General features: G+C 50.0%; 1 protein-coding gene across 2 annotated transcripts in view; it reads right to left on the reverse strand.

Moving 5' to 3' along the window:
* The window catches only part of LOC142301151 (troponin I, slow skeletal muscle-like), an 88,861-nt gene that overhangs the window by 67,187 nt on the left and 2,486 nt on the right, over positions 1 to 19,188 (reverse strand). The window contains exon 1 of one of the 2 annotated variants that reach the window (XM_075342175.1): positions 18,997 to 19,041. The exons of the other annotated variant lie outside the window; for it this stretch is intronic. Coding sequence (XP_075198290.1) covers positions 18,997 to 19,026 — 30 coding nt within the window. The 5' untranslated portion in view covers positions 19,027 to 19,041. Of the gene's footprint in view, positions 1 to 18,996; positions 19,042 to 19,188 lie in introns of those variants that run through there. 2 annotated transcript variants of the gene reach the window in all.

A 19,188-nucleotide genomic window follows, 5' to 3' on the forward strand; every position in this document is an offset into this window, starting at 1 on the left:
TGGGATGGTAGGAGGGAAAAGCAGGGAGGCGGAGAGAGAGTGGGTGGGCGGAGCCCGGGAGCCGGCCGTCCCGATCGTGGCAACGGGACAAACAACGTAAAGCGTGAAAGTCCCGCTGTATCCGGGACGGTTGGGAGGTATGGGGTAAGGGATAATGACACTGACACTCGGGGTACAGGATAATGACGCTGACACTTGGCTCTCACCCACAGCACCCTGAAATCCCTCTATCAGCACCCAGCTTTCCTATGTTCTGATATTTATCTTGTCCTCAGCACCCAGCTTTCCCATATCAGAGCATGAGAAAGCTGGGTGCTGAGAGATGTATATCAGAACATGGGAAAGCTGGGTGCTGAGAGATGTATATCAGAACATGGGAAAGCTGGGTGCTGAGAGATGTATATCAGAACATGGGAAAGCTGGGTGCTGAGAGATGTATAGCAGAGCATGGGAAAGCTGGGTGCTGAGAGATGTATAGCAGAACATGGGAAAGCTGGGTGCTGAGAGATGTATATCAGAGCATGGGAAAGCTGGGTGCTGAGAGATGTATAGCAGAGCATGGGAAAGCTGGGTGCTGAGAGATGTATAGCAGAGCATGGGAAAGCTGGGTGCTGAGAGATGTATAGCAGAGCATGGGAAAGCTGGGTGCTGAGAGATGTATAGCAGAACATGGGAAAGCTGGGTGCTGAGAGATGTATATCAGAACATGGGAAAGCTGGGTGCTGAGAGATGTATATCAGAACATGGGAAAGCTGGGTGCTGAGAGATGTATAGCAGAGCATGGGAAAGTTGGCTGCTGAGGGAAAGAGCCTTTTTCCCTCAGCACAAAACATTTCCATCCCATACTTGTATCTTTGTCCCCCCTGTATAAAGTTCTCAAAATACTATAACAGCCCCCACATAGCCTTCCAAATAATTGTATAAAGGGTCTCACATAACCCTTCATATATTAGAATGCAGATACATAGCCCTCCATATATTATAATGCACCCCCATAATCCTCCATGTATAAAGTAGCCCTTCAATTATAATGCATTTCCCATAGTTCTCCATGTATTAAAATTCACCCCATAGTTCTCCATATATTATACTGCACCACATAGTCCTCCATGTTTTATAATGCACTTCCATAGTCCATGTATAAGGTAGCCTCCATAGTCCTCCATATATTATAATGCAGCCCCCATAGTCCTATATGTATTATAATCCAGCCCCATCAATTTTCATATTGTATTATGCAGCCCCATACTCCTCCATGTATAATGTACCCCTAGTCCATGTATAAGGTGTCCTTCATGTTTTTTATGCAGTCCCATAGACCTCCATGTGTCATGCAGCCAGCCACCCCAGGGCCTCCATGTGTCATGCAGCCAGGCCCCTCCAGGGCCTCCATGTGTCATGCAGCCAGGCCCTCAGGCCTCCATGTCATGCAGCCAGGACCCTCCAGGCATCCATGTGTCATGCAGCCAGGCCCTCAGGCCTCCATGTGTAATGCAGCCAGGCCCCTCCAGGCCTCCATGTGTCATGCAGCCAGGCCCCTCCAGGCCTCCATGTGTCATGCAGCCAGGCCCCTCCAGGCCTCCATGTGTCATGCAGCCAGGCCCCTCCAGGCCTCCATGTGTCATGCAGCCAGGCCCCTCCAGGCCTCCATGTGTCATGCAGCCAGGCCCCTCCAGGCCTCCATGTGTCATGCAGCCAGGCCCCTCCAGGCCTCCATGTGTCATGCAGCCAGGCCCCTCCAGGCCTCCATGTGTCATGCAGCCAGGCCCCTCCAGGCCTCCATGTGTCATGCAGCCAGGCCCCTCCAGGCCTCCATGTGTCATGCAGCCAGCCACCCCAGGGCCTCCATGTGTCATGCAGCCAGCCACCCCAGGCCCTCCATGTGTCATGCAGCCAGGCCCCTCCAGGCCTCCATGTGTCATGCAGCCAGGCCCCTCCAGGCCTCCACGTGTCATGCAGCCAGGCCCCTCCAGGCCTCCATGTGTCATGCAGCCAGGCCCCTCCAGGCCTCCATGTGTCATACAGCCAGCCACCCCAGGGCCTCCATGTGTCATGCAGCCAGCCACCCCAGGCCCTCCATGTGTCATGCAGCCAGGCCCCCAGGCCTCCATGTCATGCAGCCAGGACCCTCCAGGCCTCCATGTCATGCAGCCAGGCCCCTCCAGGCCTCCATGTCATGCAGCCAGGCCCCTCCAGGCCTCCATGTGTCATGCAGCAAGGCCCCTCCAGGCCTCCATGTGTCATGCAGCAAGGCCCCTCCAGGCCTCCATGTGTCATGCAGCAAGGCCCCTCCAGGCCTCCATGTGTCATGCAGCAAGGCCCCTCCAGGCCTCCATGTCATGCAGCCAGGCCCCTCCAGGCCTCCATGTGTCATGCAGCAAGGCCCCTCCAGGCCTCCATGTCATGCAGCCAGGCCCCTCCAGGCCTCCATGTCATGCAGCCAGGCCCCTCCAGGCCTCCATGTCATGCAGCCAGGCCCCTCCAGGCCTCCATGTGTCATGCAGCAAGGCCCCTCCAGGCCTCCATGTGTCATGGAGCCAGCAAAATAAAAAAACAAGTACCTCTCTTCTCCTTTTGACCCCTGCAACCACGGTAGTTATGACCCTGCCCCCATATGTCACACACACTGCTCCCCATACAGCCTGCACCCCCCATAGCACACACACTACACCCCCATATGTCACACACCCTGCCCCACATATCTCACCCTGCCTGTACCCCAACTTACCCCTCTCAAACACTCTGCACCCCTTCACATCCTTCTGTCACAGTCTGCAGCCCTCATATGCCACTCACCCTGCACTCCCCTCCCCCTCGTGCCCCCTCTTTTCTCATTACCAGTCATCATGTGTCCATGTCTCCTTCAGGAATCCGTATCTTCTGATGCTTTCTGCCCGGCATCCTGTGTCTCCTCCCACACACTCACATGGGCGTGACATCATCGCAGGTCCTGGAAGGATGGATTTCGTCTGCTGTGCAGGAGCGCTTCTGCTCTGCCGCAGCTCAGAAACGCCTGGTGGGTCTCTCCAGGTCAGGGGGCCCCTATGCCCCCTGCTGACACCGGGCCCCCTGACTCACAGGCCGGCCCCCTGGCGGTCCCGTAGTCGGCCACTACACAGCGCATCTCCTCTGTTACAGAGAGGAGCCGGCTGTGCAGAGCGGCTGCCGGGCCCCTAAAACCCTGCGGGCCCGGTCGCAGTGGCGACCGCTGCGACCGCGGTCGTTACGCCCCTGTTTGTTTCCACAGTGCAGTGATCACTGGTTCCAGTTCCCCTGGAGGGAAATAAAGAAAATAAATAATTAAACAAGAACTTTAATGAAAAAATTTCTTCCATTAGAGTCAGGGGGAGGCAATAATAATATATAAAGGTAACAGCTCTTGAAATAGGGTTATGCAAAATGGGTCTGCAATATCCAAAATAGGTGATGCTGAGGTCTCTCCCGGTGAGGCCCCCTCCCCCCCTCCCCACCATTAAACCCATAAGGCCTGGGCTATGAAGGCTGCAGAACAATGGAGTGATGGCTGCTCTCAGGCATGTGCGGCCGTCTATATCTAGAACAAAGCAGCCCCTTCTATTGTTACTCATTCTTCTGACCTTATGTTTGAGTTCCTAATAAATGTAATGGGGCTAAAAATAAATCCAGGAATCTCTGGGTATAAAGCAAGAAACAGAGGACGCTGGCCCAGAAGGAAGGCCGGCAGCCCGCGGCACGACACGTGTGCCCGACAGCTGCGGCTCATAAATATAGAGGATCTGGCATTCATACAAACACCATTTACCCCCCCCAAATGAACATAAGGCTCGGTGGCGCCCTCTTCTGTTGATACCCAGTTTTTTCACTTTTTTATGTTATATCTATTACTGGAAAAGCTGAAGGACAATCAATATGGCCACCACCTGACCTAAAAACTATGCCACGATGCAAAACTAGGCACATTTGCTGTTTAGGCCTGTCATGGCTGTGCCCCGCTCGGGGGAGCCCTCTGGCGAGTCTGGGACCAGAAGGTCACAACGCCTTATTATGCACGCTTTCCTCTCTGGCTATCCTTTGTAGCCTTGATCTCAGGTGCAGCTCCATGTGATCACTCCCCTTCACTATAAAAGATCACATGTCTCACCATCTGGTGCCGGGTATAGAATCTTCATTTCTAAGCTGTTTTCTTTGGAAGGAGCTAGTCTCTGGAAGAAGCTGAGGTGATATTGTACCGCCCCACACTCGGCTGCAGCCAAGCCGCTCGGATCCGGGCTCGTGTGTCGGTGGCTCGAGCATCTCCAGACCAGGGGTCACGTCGCTCTGCAAGGGGCTGGCGCTTGGAAGGGGGTTTTAGATTAGAGTTTGTGACGCCACCCACGGGTTGTGATGAATGTAGGCACCACCGCTGCTGGTTACTAGGCACCCTGGGGGAGATGGTGGTGCAGCTTTTGGTGTTAACCCCTCCATGGGCAGGGGTGGTGGCCCCGGGACCTGTTTGATGTGATGCAATGTCGGTGCTCGGCGGGGCAGGGTGCTGCGTGGCCTGAAGGCACAGTGGTACTCACTCTGACAAACACATGAGTCTCTGGTAAACCAAATGGATGATGGTCGGTGCCCGCAACCGGCTGCTTCGGTTCCCCAAACGGGTTGATGGTGTCCGTCTCTCCTGCACCTTTTTGTAGCTATGGACAGCCGCGCTTCAGCGACGGGAGTCCCGCTCCCTGGCGTGTATGTCGGGAGAGCCCGTTTGCCCGCAGGCACTGGCCCGTTGGATCTCTTGGCCTTGGCGGTGGCCGTTATCCGGAATCGGTGGGCTGTTGCCTTCTTTCGGGACTTGGGTGGGAAAGGACCTAGAGTCCAGACCTCAATCAGTTAATTAACGGGGTCCGGTAGATTCGGGACCGAGTTTCAGGGTCTGAGTACCCCCTTTTGTGCTCCGGTTTCCAGTCGGTTCCCCGATTCGGTACCGGCGGGCCACTACCCTGTCCCGGCTACCTACGGTTCCACCAAGACTGTCTTTCCGGCTCCTGCAGACGGCCACCACCGTCTGCCTCCTAGCCAAAGTGCCCGGGCTCCTACCCAGGACACTGACAGATTTACTCCTCTGCTCCACTTCACAACTGCTCTCCTCCTCTCCCTAAACTGATCTCTGTGGATTTTTCCTGCCTCTGGGCATGTGAACTCCTCAGAGGGTGTGGCCAACCGCCTGGATCCACCCCCCTGGTGTGGACATCAAACCCAGAGGGAGGTGACTAGGATTTAGTAGGTTGGCTGCTGTCACCTTATTTGAGGATGGGTGTTGTGCAAGGGCCTAACCGTGACTACCTGGCTAGTCCAGGGCGTCACAATATGACTATTACAGCTGTGTTTAGCTGCACTTGAGGAGTTTGGAGTGTGTTCCTTATTGTGTCTATTTTGCCCCTATCTGTCTCCCTGACCTTGTATTTTAGTATTGTATTGGTGAGACTAGTGCTCTCACCCGCCGTCTCACTAGCAAGGGTGAGTTCAGGCCAAGCAAAAGCCCAGGCCTGTAATCAGCGATGAGGTGAAGGATTCGTTTGGGATGTTAGGGAATGCAAGGATCAGTCTCAGGTCAGTTTAGGAGGTGACCCCACTACTTTATTCCCAGTGCCAGGGCCCAACGTTGGATCATATTTCCGGTGTACCCAGCGCTTGCCGGGGGGGGGGGATTCCCTTCTACCTGGTGGAACCCAGGTAGTCAAAACCATATTCAGACTAACAAAGTTTGTGCAGAGACTGTATAGTTACGCTATTTGGGTCCCATGTGGCAGTATTATTTACAGACTATATAGCGCTACTATTTGTGTCTTGTATTGAAGTATGCATTGTATAGCATGGTTATTTCTGTTCCTGTATGGCAGTATTACTTGGGTCTTGTATAGCACTTCTATTTGGGTCAGTATGGCCGTATTATTTAAGAAATATATTGCTCTGTTATTTAGCTCCTTTATGACAGTACTAGAAGGTGGCCCGATTCTACGCATCGGGTATTCTAGAATTTACGTATTGTGTAGTTCATGTATGATTTTTGTTATATATATAGATGTTGTTGTGTGTAGTTACCAAGTGTTTGTGTAGGGCGCTGTACATGTTCTGAGTGTCGCGGGGGGTGAGAGCGGTGTTGTATGTGTGTTGCGTGTGTTGCGTTGTTTGTGGAGCGCTGTGTGTCTGTAGCGTTGTGTGTGTGTGTGTGTTGTGCGGTTTGTGTGGGTGTGGTGTGTTTTGGGGGGAGGTATGTTTTGAGCAATGTGTGTGTTGTGCAGTATGTGCGTATATTTGTGTGTGCAGCGTTGTCTGTGTGTGTGGGTGTCTGTGTAGGGCGTTGTTTGTGATTCCTAGTGTGTGTGTGTTGTGCAGTGCGCGTGTGTGTGTGTGTTGGGGGGAGGTGTGCACCTCCCATCGTGCTCCATCCCCCATGCTGCGCACCCCCCATCGTGCTGCATCCCCCATGCTGCGCACTCCCAAACGTGCTCCATCCGCCATGCTGCGCACTTCCAAACGTGGTCCATCCGCCATGCTGCGCACTCCCAAACGTGCTCCATCCGCCATACTGCGCACTCCCCATCGTGCTGCATCCCCCATGCTGCGCACTCCCAAACGTGCTCCATCCGCCATGCTGCGCACTCCCAAACGTGCTCCATCCGCCATGCTGCGCACCCCCTATCATGCTCCATCCGCCATGCTGCGCACTCCCAAACGTGCTCCACCCGCCATGCTGCGCACTCCCAAACGTGCTCCATCCACCATGCTGCGCACTCCCAAACGTGCTCCATCCGCCATACTGCGCACTCCCAAACGTGGTCCATCCGCCATGCTGCGCACTCCCAAACGTGCTCCATCCGCCATGCTGCGCACTCCCCATCGTGCTCTATCCGCCATGCTGCACACTCCCAAACGTGCTCCATCCGCCATGCTGCGCACTCCCAAACGTGCTCCATCCGCCATGCTGCGCACCCCCTATCATGCTCCATCCGCCATGCTGCGCACTCCCAAACGTGCTCCACCCGCCATGCTGCGCACTCCCAAACGTGCTCCATCCACCATGCTGCGCACTCCCAAACGTGCTCCATCCGCCATGCTGCGCACTCCCAAACGTGGTCCATCCGCCATGCTGCGCACTCCCAAACGTGCTCCATCCGCCATGCTGCGCACTCCCAAACGTGCTCCATCCGCCATACTGCGCACTCCCCATCGTGCACCATCCGGCATGCTGCGCACTCCCAAACGTGCTCCATCCGCCATGCTGCGCACTCCCAAACGTGCTCCATCCGCCATGCTGCGCACTTCCAAACGTGCTCCATCCGCCATGCTGCGCACTCCCAAACGTGCTCCATCCGCCATGCTGCGCACTCCCAAACGTGCTCCATCCGCCATGCTGCGCACCCCCCATCATGCTCCATCCGCTTAGGAGTGCGCAGCATGCCGGATGGTGCACGATGGGGAGTGCGCAGTATGGCGGATGGAGCACGTTTGGGAGTGCGCAGCATGGCGGATGGAGCACGTTTGGGAGTGCGCAGCATGGCGGATGGACCACGTTTGGGAGTGCGCAGCATGGGGGATGCAGCACGATGGGGAGTGCGCAGTATGGCGGATGGAGCACGTTTGCTCAGCCTCTCTCCTTCCAGCCTCCCTCAGCATCAGCCCCCCCCTCCCAGCCTTCCCCAAGATCAGCCTCTCTGCTCCCAGCCTCCTCCAGCACGCCGTGCTCCTCTGCCGACACTCACCCACACCCGATCGCATCCACTCACCCACACAACCGATCGCATCCACTCACACACACAACCGATCGCATCCACTCACACACACAACCGATCGCATCCACTCACCCACACAACCGATCGCATCCACTCACACACACAACCGATCGCATCCACTCACACACACACCCGATCGCATCCACTCACACACACACCCGATCGCATACACTCACACACACACCCGATCGCATACACTCACACACACACCCGATCGCATCCACTCACACACACACCCGATCGCATACACTCACACACACACCCGATCGCATACACTCACACACACACCCGATCGCATACACTCACACACACACCCGATCGCATACACTCACACACACCCGATCGCATCCACTCACACACACAACCGATCGCATCCACTCACACACACAACCGATCGCATCCACTCACACACACAACCGATCGCATCCACTCACACACACACCCGATCGCATACACTCACACACACACCCGATCGCATACACTCACACACACACCCGATCGCATACACTCACACACACCCGATCGCATACACTCACACACACCCGATCGCATCCACTCACACACACAACCGATCGCATCCACTCACACACACAACCGATCGCATCCACTCACACACACAACCGATCGCATCCACTCACACACACAACCGATCGCATCCACTCACACACACACCCGATCGCATACACTCACACACACACCCGATCGCATACACTCACACACACACCCGATCGCATACACTCACACACACCCGATCGCATACACTCACACACACCCGATCGCATCCACTCACACACACAACCGATCGCATACACTCACACACACACCCGATCGCATACACTCACACACACCCGATCGCATACACTCACACACACCCGATCGCATACACTCACACACACAGACACTGACGATATTGCACATACGCGCTGATACTCACAACATCCGGGGATATCACATGCTTCTGGCCATGTGATCCTCCGTCAGGTCCTGGAAGCTCACAACAGCACAATATCGCCGCCGAGAAGCAAGCGATATCCCAGGATGTTGTGAGTATGTGGATGCGATGTGATGTGTGTATGTGAGTGAGTGTGATCTGATTTGTGTGTGTGTGCTGTTATGTGTGTGTATGTGTGTGTGTGTGCTGTTATGTGTGTGTATGTGTGTGTGTGTGCTGTTATGTGTGTGTATGTGTGTGTGTGTGCTGTTATGTGTGTGTATGTTCTGCAGCTGCAGGACCTTGATGTGTGGATGCGATGTGATGTGTGTGTGATGTGTGTGTGAGAGTGAGTGTGAGCCGGTGTACACTGGTAACTATGATACACATCGGGTAACTAAGGGACCTTAGTTACCCGATGTGTATAATGGTTACCAGCTTTCACGGCCTCCGTTAAGATCCCAGCATCGCAAGGTTATGTGTGGCGCTGCCGGGATCCTGACGGAGCCGGTGTAGAAGCAAGCGATATCCCAGCATGTTGTGATGTGTGGATGTGATGTGTGAGAGTGAGTGTGAGAGTGAGTGTGATCTGATGTGTGTGTACTCACCTGGGAATCGGAGCCCCGTGTCAGTTGGGCCACAGCGAGCGTGCATTGCGTGAGGGGGCGGGGCCTGCAGAGAGCCGGGGCGAGAGGCCAATCCGTGTGGGGGGGCGGGGCCATGGCGAGCCCAGCGGCCAATCAGCTTTGTGTCACCGTAAGGACACAATTTCGGAGCATGACAGACAGACAGACAGATAGACAGACAGACAGACAGACAGACAGACAGACAGAATAAGGCAATTATATATATAGATTATTAAAGATCTTTATAGCACTCCAATTTGGATCCTGTATGGCAGTATTATTCAAGAAATCTATAGCACTTTTATTTGGGTTCTGTATATCTGTATTATTCGGGCTCTATATAGCTCTATTATTATTTTTCCTGTATGGCAGTATTATTCAAGAACTTGACAGCACTGAGATTTTCATCCTCTGTGGCAGTATTACTTGGCCACTGTATAGCACTGTTATATATGGGTCCTATATGGCAGCAATATCTATTTTCTATGTAGAAAAATAATTTCGGGACTGTATGGCGGTATTATCCAGACAACGTATAACACTGAATTTCTTTATTGTTTTTTGATACAGGGAAAAGAAATCCATATAGTCACAACAAAAGAAATGTGTAACAACACAAAAATGACATGGTTTTATATCAAGGTACAATCTAGTTAAACAATTTAGTGAGAAACCCCATGAAAAGTAATAGGTAAGAGAATACAAAAAAGGAAAAGTATAAAATATAAAAGTAGATAAAATAGGATCCATCATTCACAATAGGTGATGTCACAGCTCACCTCCTCCCCCTCCTGTGCAATGACTGATAACACCTCTATATACAGTAGATAACACAGGATCCACTATTCACAATAGGTGATGTCACAGCTCACCGCCTCCCTCTCCTATACAATGGCTGATAACACCTCTATATACAGTAGATAGCACAAAATCCACCATTCACAACAGATGATATCACAGCTCACCTCCTCCTCCTGTCCAAGGACTGATAACACTTCTAGATGCATAGATAACACAGGATCCAATATTCACAATAAGTGATGTCACAGCTCACCTCCTCCTTCTCCTGTCCAATGACTGATAAACCTCTATATACAGTACTTAACTCAGGATCCACCATTAACACTAGAAGTCCCAGAGAGGTGTCATTTAACATTTCTACTTTTGGAAACAATGGAGCTCGAAATTTCAACTTCTAGTGTTAACCATAGGAGATGTCACAGCTCAGCTCCTTCTCCTCTTGTCCAATGACTGATAACACATCTATATACAGTAGATAACACAGGATTCACCATTCACAATAGGTGATGTCACAGCTCACCTCCTCCTCCTGTCCAATGACTGATAACACCTCTATATACAGTAGATAACAGAATCCACTATTCACAATAGGTGATATCACAGCTCACCTCCTCCTGTATAATTACTGATAACACCTCTCTGTACATTAGACAGCACATAATCCACCATTCACAATAGGTGATATCACAGATCACCTCCTCCTCCTTTCCAATGACTGATAACACCTCTATATACAGTACATTACACAGGATCGACCATGCCAAATCTCACCTCCTCCTCCTTCTGTCCAATGACTGTTAACACCTCTATACAGTATACAGTAGATAATATAGGATCCATCATTAACCATAGATGTCACAACTCACCTGTACAATGACTGATAACACCTCTATATATAGTAGATAACCCAGGATCCAACATTCATACTATGCGATGTCACAGCTCACCTCCTCCTCCTGTACAATGACTGATAACACCTCTATTTATAGTAGCTAGCACCAAGATCCACCATTCACAATAGATGATATCACAGCTCACCTCCTCCTAATATAAATGTGACTTTCCTGAAAGAGACGGAGGTAGGAGTCTGATATGGCCGAGTGGCGGCCGTAACTCAGCCTGGGGCCTGCAGGACTGAAAACGGCGAGTGGGCCCCCCAGCTGTCCAGGACCCTTGCATTTGCCCATGTGTGCCGGGTGCTGACGCCGGCCCTGGAGTGGCCAGTATGAGATCTGTAAGATTGATAAATGATGACATATGGTAACATTGAATACAGCTGTAAGGTGAAGACTGGGTCTTAATTGGCAAAATGATTTGGTCACTGTATAGCCCTATTACTTGGCTCTTATAATACGACAATATTTTGGCACTTTATAACACTATTACTTGGGTTATATGGGGCAGCATTATTTGGCCACTGTATAACACTATTACTTAGGTTGTGTCCTATATGGCGGCATTATTTAGCCACTTTACAGCACTATTACTTGGCTCTTATAATGCGGCAATATTTCGGCACTCTATAACGCTATTACTAGGGTTATATGTGGCAGTATTATTTGTCCACTATATAACACCATTAACAGGGTCCTATGTTGTGCTATTTGGCCACTCTATAGTTATATTACTTGGCTCTTATATTGCGGCATATTTCAGCACTCTATAACACTATTACTTGGCTTATCTGTGGCAGTATTATTTGGCCACTGTATAACACTATTATTTAGGTGCTATGTGGTGGTATTATTTGACCGTTCTATAACATTATTACTTTGGTCTTATGTGGCATTATTGTTTGGCCATTTTATAGCACTATTAATTCAGTCCTATATTGCGGTATTATTTCAGCACTGTATAGCAGTATTACTTGGCTCTTATATTGTTGTATTATTTTTTCACTCTATAACACTATTACTTGGGTCATATGTAGTAGTATTATGTGGCCACTGTATAACACTATTAATTGGGTCCTATGTGGTGCTATTATTTGGCCATGTTATTGCACTATTACTTGGCTCCTATATTGTGGTATTATTTTGGCACTCTGTTTGGCAGAATTATTTGGTCACTGTGTAGCACTATTACTTGGCTCATATTGTGGCCCATTTCGGCACTCTATAATGCTATTACTTGGGTTATTTTTGGCAGTATTATTTGGCCACTCTATAACGCTATTACTTGGGTCCTATGTGGTGCTATTATGTGGCCATGTTATAGCACTATTACTTGGCTCCTATATTGTGGTATTATTGTGGCACTCTATTTGGCAGTATTATTTGGCCATGTTATATCACTATTACTTGGCTCCTATATTGTGGTATTATTTTGGCACTCTATTTGGCAGTATTATTTGGTCACTGTGTAGCACTATTACTTGGCTCATATTGCGGCCCATTTCAGCACTCTATAACGCTATTACTTGGGTTATATGTGGCAGTATTATTTGGCCACTCTATAACGCTATTACTTGGGTCCTATTAGTGCTATTATTTGGCCATGTTATAGCCCTATTACTTGCATCCTGTATTGTGGTATTATTTTGGCAATCTATTTGGCAGTATTATTTGACCATGTTATATCACTATTACTTGCATCCTGTATTTTGGTATTATTTTGGCAATCTATTTGGTAGTATTATTTGGCCATGTTATATCACTATTACTTGCATCCTGTATTGTGGTATTATTTTGGCAATCTATTTGGTAGTATTATTTGTCCATGTTATAGCCCTATTACTTGGATCCTGTACTGTGGTATTATTTTGGCAATCTATTTGGTAGTATTATTTGGCCATGTTATATCACTATTACTTGGTTCCTATATTATGTTATTATTTTGTCAGTATTATTTGGCCACTGTATAACACTATTACTTGGGTCCTATGTGATGCTATTATTTGGCCATGTTATAGCACTATTAATTTGGACTTATGTGGCAGTATTGTTTGGCCATATTATAGCACTATTACTTGGCTCCTATATTGCGGTATTATTTCGGCACTGTATAGCACTATAATTTGAGTCTTACGTGGCGGCATTATTTCAGCATTACATGACGCTTTTTTGAACATAGAGAACGGCCCCACACATTATTGTGACCTGGGTCCCCATGAAAGAATAGTTCCAAAATTGATAGAAAGGACCACAGCAGGCGGTGGAGGAGCCCGGTGTGGCCACCTTTAGCCCACTTCTGTGTGATTGGCATATTAATAAATGTGACCCTTCCCACAACAGATGCTGCTAGCCCCCTACTCCTACTTGCGGACCACTCCCATACTCTAGTGTACATATGTCGTGTACCCCGCACACATTTCTGAGATGTTTACATATTGCTAAGACGTCTTAATAGGACGGGGGGAGAAAAAAAAAAGAAACAACTGTGACCTTGACGACTAATTAACCATATTAATTATGACTGTAAAGTTACATGGTGAAAGTCACATACTAGAGACCGCCGGCTAAAAATACAGTTATTAAACCATATATGCGATTTACCTGGGGAAATCCTCACATTAGCTTAAAGGTAAGTAATAGTCCCCACAAAAATTAACTTTTTATTTTAATCCGATCGGGTGTAATTTTAATTTTTGGCAATTTTTTTTTTCCTCAAACCACAATGATACGAGGGGCTGCTGATAAGTCTTTGGCTTTACCCAGAAATAAACGAGATAGGATGATGAAACTTTCCATTTATTCCACACACTCTCCACTGATGACAACACACTTCCAAGTTCTGTAAGCCTAGCAAAAAGAAGGATTCGGTTCTGCCGCAAACCAGGCATCCGTAGCAGCCATGGCATCAGAAATGGTGTGAAATGTGGTACCCTTGAGGTGTTTCTTCAGGTTTGGACACAGATGATAGTCGGAGGGAGCTAGATCTGGTGAATTAGGTGGGTGGTCATCCAGCTGGAAGCCCGGCTCTGCCAGTTTTGCCGTGGTCACTTGTCTTGTAGGAACAAGATTCCTTTGGACAGCTTACCATGCCTTTTGGCCTTCAGAGCTGCCTTCAATTGGTCCAAAATTTCAATGTAATACCTTGCATTGATGGTGGAACCCTTTTGAAGGTAGTCCACTAGCAGCACACCCTCCTTATCCCAGAACACAGGCACCATCACCATAGTGGCTGATTTTTGCACCCTGAACTTATTTGGATGAGGAGAACCCCTGTGCCTCCACTCTTTTGACTGCTCCTTGTTTTCAGGGTCATAAAAATAAATCCAGGTCTCATCCATAGTGACCAGTCGATCCAGAGAGTTCTTATCAGTCCGGAAACGCTGACAAATGGAGCGGGAAGTTTTCACTCGCAGCTTCTCTGATCTGTGGTCAAACATTTGAGGACCCACTTTGCAGAAGCTTCCTCTTGTCCAAATGTTCATGGATAATGACACAAACATGTTCAGGGGAAATCCCCATGATGTCTGTGTACCGCCTCCAGGCGAGCAGCCGGGCTGTTGCCGCCGCTCGTATCCGGTTCCGGAACCGTGGTGGCTTGAGGGGTCTCTGGACCCGGGGGTCGCGCGGCCACTCGATTAAAAGAAAAGGGGGAGATATGTACAGGGGGATTTTGGAAAGTTTGTGACGCCACCCACAGTGCGTGGTAATGTGAGGGACCACCACTGCCGTTGGGGAGTCCGGTGACGATTGTGTGGCAGCGTGATGTTTAACCCCTCCGTGGGTAGGGGGTTCGTGTCCCGGGGCCCGTTGGTATAGGATGGTGTTTGGGTGCCGTTGAAGAGATAGGTGCAGGGATTATTAGTGTACTCACTCAGTCCGAGAGTAACCACACTGACAGCTTGTAAACCAAAGTTCTGAGCACCACTGTAGTCCACGGGGAACACACCTGGATCCGTGCCCCTGGTGTTGCGGTTACTCTGTGGCCCTATTCCTTGCACCATAGTCTCAATTGGACCCGTTGGTATGAAACTCTCCGGGTCACGCTCACCCGTAAGGCTAACGGAGTGAGCTTGCTCTCAGGGTTCACGCGTAGGATTTCTTTGGACTGTATTGGGAAAGTCCTATCCCATCAGTGCGCTAGTACCCCGATTTTGGAGCGGGTTGGGGATGACACTTGAAGTCTTCACCCCCGTCGGGTAAATTACCGGAACGCGTGAAGCTACTTTCCGGCTTGGGGTCCACGTACCCCGTCGTGCCCTGGCCCCTGCCCGGTGATAGCTCAAGGCCGCCGGCTGCCCTCCTCGGCAGTCCATGCCCCTTGACACTGTCCCCTGTGACTGGGTTCCAGCTCCTACCAGGCCCAGACCAACGTCTGCCACCTAGTACACAGGAGCTCTCCTCCATGGCCTCTCCTCACGAGAGCCACCACAACACCTCCTCTCTCATCAACTCCCCAAACTCAACTCAACTCAACTGACACTTTCCTCACTTTCTCCTCACCAACCCCCCATGTGGGCGGCCCTATTCCCTTCAGGCCCCCTAATGGTGTGTCTGGTAGGTTCAAGTGGGAAGTGTTCCTAGGATTTTGATTGGACAAGCTGTAACAACACCAAAGGACTGGGATCCGTTAACCAAGGAGGGTGGATACTGTGCAGAAGGGCAGATTGCACAATACCCTGTGACGTCCTGATAGGCCAGGGCGCCACATCTGCTATTGCTTTTGCTGAAATTCGTGGATTCTCCAGTATGATCTTGTGTGCAGCATCGACGATCTCCGGAACAACAACCACTCTCGCTCGTCCAGGACGTTCCTCATCATTGGGGCTGAAGTGGCCCGTTTAAAATTTGACAACCCAGTTCTTAACTGTGGAATATGAAGGGCATTGATACCATTGATAACCCTGAATCTGGTGATACTTTTCTTTTCTTCCTGCCCCTCTCCATTCCTGAGCTATGGCCTCTTCTGCCCTGTTATGTTACTCTACTCTTTTTATTCAAGTAGGCGTGGTTCTATGCTCTTATGTGTCAGAAGACAACGCCCACTTGGCTAAAAAGACTGCCTTTACAGTCAGGGAAGAAAGAGCCATATCTTAGGAACGGAGAGGCACAGGAATAAAAGAGAAAGAATGCCGGATTCAGGAGAACAAGGGCATTTATTATTATCGGGGCTCACAATGTAAATCCCCTATCAATATGTTTTTGGGATGCGGGAGTAGACTGAAGTCCTCAAAGGAAACCCATGCAAACACTGGGAGAACATACAAACTCCTAGCACATATTGTTCATGCTATGGCAGGTTTGAACCCACAACTCCAGTGCTGCAAATCAGCAGTGCTAACCACTGAGCCACCATGGTAAAAAAATTACATATTTATGGCAAGTGATGAGCCCTTCTTAAATGCCCATGTCATCAGAGTCTCGCATTAATAACCTAGACTCAGGAGGAGCTTGACGATTGCAGTCGCAAAGGGTGCAACCAGGCCCATATGGGAAGGGAGCCCGCCAGTGCCCATTATAGATGGATATGAATCCAAGGACGCACATTCAGCTGAAATGTATTGGTGAGCAGAGACCCGCCAGCTCCCTGCAATACACAGTGATGACCAATCAAAGGCCAGGACGGGGGTCATTATTACAGGAAGGGGCCCAGGATGGGAACATTATTACAGGAAGGGGCCCAGGATGAGAGACATTATTACAGGAAGGGGGCCCAGGATGGGGGACATTATTACAGGAAGGGGCCCAGGATGGGAACATTATTACAGGAAGGGGCCCAGGAAGAGGCCAAGGCTGGGGGACATTATTATAGGAAGGGGAACCAGGATGGGGAACTTTATTACGGGAAGGGGCTCAGAATGGGGGACATTATTAGAGGAAGGGGGCCCAGTATGAGGGACTTCATTACAAGAAGGAGCCCAGAATGGGAACATTATTACAGAAAGGGGCCCAGGATGGGGGACATTATTACAGGAAGGGGGCCCAAGATGGGGGACATTATTACAGGAAGGGGGCCCAAGATGGGGGACATTTATTACAGAAAGGGAACCCAGAATGAGGGACATTATTGCAGGAAGGGGGCCCAGGATGGGCGAGATTATTACTGAAAGGGGCCCAGGATAGGAGACATTATTATTGGAAGGGGCCCAGGATGAGGACATCATTGCTGAAAGGGGCCCAGGATGGGGGACATTATTATTGAGAGGGGCCCAGGATGGGGGACATTATTATTGAAAGGGGTCCAGGATGGGGGGCACTATTACTGAAAGGGGCCCAGGATGGGGGAGATTATTATTGAGAGGGGCCCAGGATGGGGGACATTATTATTGAAAGGGGTCCAGGATGGGGGACACTATTACTGAAAGGGGCAGATTATTATTGGAAGGCGGACCAGGATGGAAAAACATTATTACAGAAAGGAGCCTGGTATGGAGAACATTATTACAGGATGTGGTCCTGGAGAACATTATGAATGGAGAACATTATTAAGCCCAGGATGGGGGATATTATTACAGGAAAAGCCCAGGATGTAAACATTATTACAGGAAGGGGCCAGGATGGGAACATTATTACAGAAAGGAGCCAGGATGGGAACATTATTACAGGAAAGAATCATGATGGGGGACATTATTACAGGAAGGGGTCAAGATGGGGAAAACTATTAAAGGACACCGACAACTGGATAAACCAAAGTTCTGGATACCGCTGCCGCTGAGGGGAGCTAGTTCGAATCCCGTCCCGAATGGTGCTGCCTGGTGATCCGTGACCTGCCTCTTGGCACTAAGTTTACTTCTCTGTTGGTCCTGGTAGTATGGAACTGCCGGGCTAAGTGTAGGAGCTTGCTCTCAGGGTTCACGCTTGTGATTTTCTGGACCATTTGAGTGGAAAGTCCTATCCCCGTCGTTGCACTAGTACCCCGATTTTGGAGCGGGTGGAGAGCGGATCTTGAAGGCTCCATTCTCATCGGGTAAATTGTCTGGTTGCCTGAAGCTACTCCCTGACCTAGGGTCCACGTACCCCGTCGGGTCCTGGTCCCAGCCCGGTGATGGTGCAAGGCTGCCGGCTGTCCTCCTCGACAGTTCCGTGTCCCTTGCCACGATCCCCTGCAACCAGGAGTCCAGCTCCTCTAGGCCCATACCACCGTCTGCCACCTAGATGGCTTCCTAGGAGCCCTGCTCCTGACCTCCTCTCTCCTTCCCTTCCAACACACTTCTCCTTTCTCCTGACACTCCTGACCTCCCCTAACCAACCCCCCAAGTGGGCGACCCTATTCCACTCATTCGGCCACTTGGGTGTCTGGTGGGTGTGGTGCAGAGTGTACCTAGGATTTTAATTAGCTGATATAGGCAACACCATGTAATTTGGGACCCATAACCAAGTAGGAGGTGGATACTGCACAGAAGGGCAAATTGCACAATACCCTGTGACGACCTGATAGTCCAGGGGCGTTACACATGCTTATAGGAAGGGGCTCAGAATGGGGACATTATTACAGGAAGGGGCTAAGAATGGGGACATTATTACAGGAGGGGGTCAGAATGGGGGACATTATTACTGGAAGGGATCAGGATGTGAACATTATTACAGGAAGGGGCCCAGAATGAATGACATTATTACAGGAAGGGATCCCAAATAGGAACCTCATTACATAAAGGGGTGAATACATATGTTTTCATACAAGAATTCTACAAGGGGTCATATATTTGACCAACAGACAGGTGAGGGCAAAGGTCCAAATTTGCACTGGGGCTAATTGGACTCTAGTAATGCCACTGCCTAGACTGTTTAATGGGTTAATTCCAGGTTAGTGAAATCCCTGGGTGACCCCAGGAGGGGGGTGGGGGAGACTAAACAAGTCAGTAGACAATAGACGGTTGAATCGCTCATCTGGGAGAGATTTGTCGCAGTTTATTCCGAGATCCCGTTACGTCTTCTGCTGACATCCGGGATCTTTTGGAATGAATGGAGTTTATTGTCTTTCCAGTCGTTCCGCTCACCTGCAGCTGATCCTCATCCTTATATTCCATGGCTATTTTTGGGGGCTGCTGACGGCTGGTGATGTGTGACAGTGAAAGCACGCTGCCCCCTGGCACATCACTCACATAGCCAGTCATCACCATTCAAGGTCAGCTCTTCAACACTTCCTATACAGCATTTCAATATTGCAGATTCCCTCGACTTGGGGGGGG

The sequence above is a fragment of the Anomaloglossus baeobatrachus genome, chromosome 4, assembly GCF_048569485.1.
Source record: "Anomaloglossus baeobatrachus isolate aAnoBae1 chromosome 4, aAnoBae1.hap1, whole genome shotgun sequence".
Lineage (NCBI taxonomy): Eukaryota > Metazoa > Chordata > Amphibia > Anura > Aromobatidae > Anomaloglossus > Anomaloglossus baeobatrachus.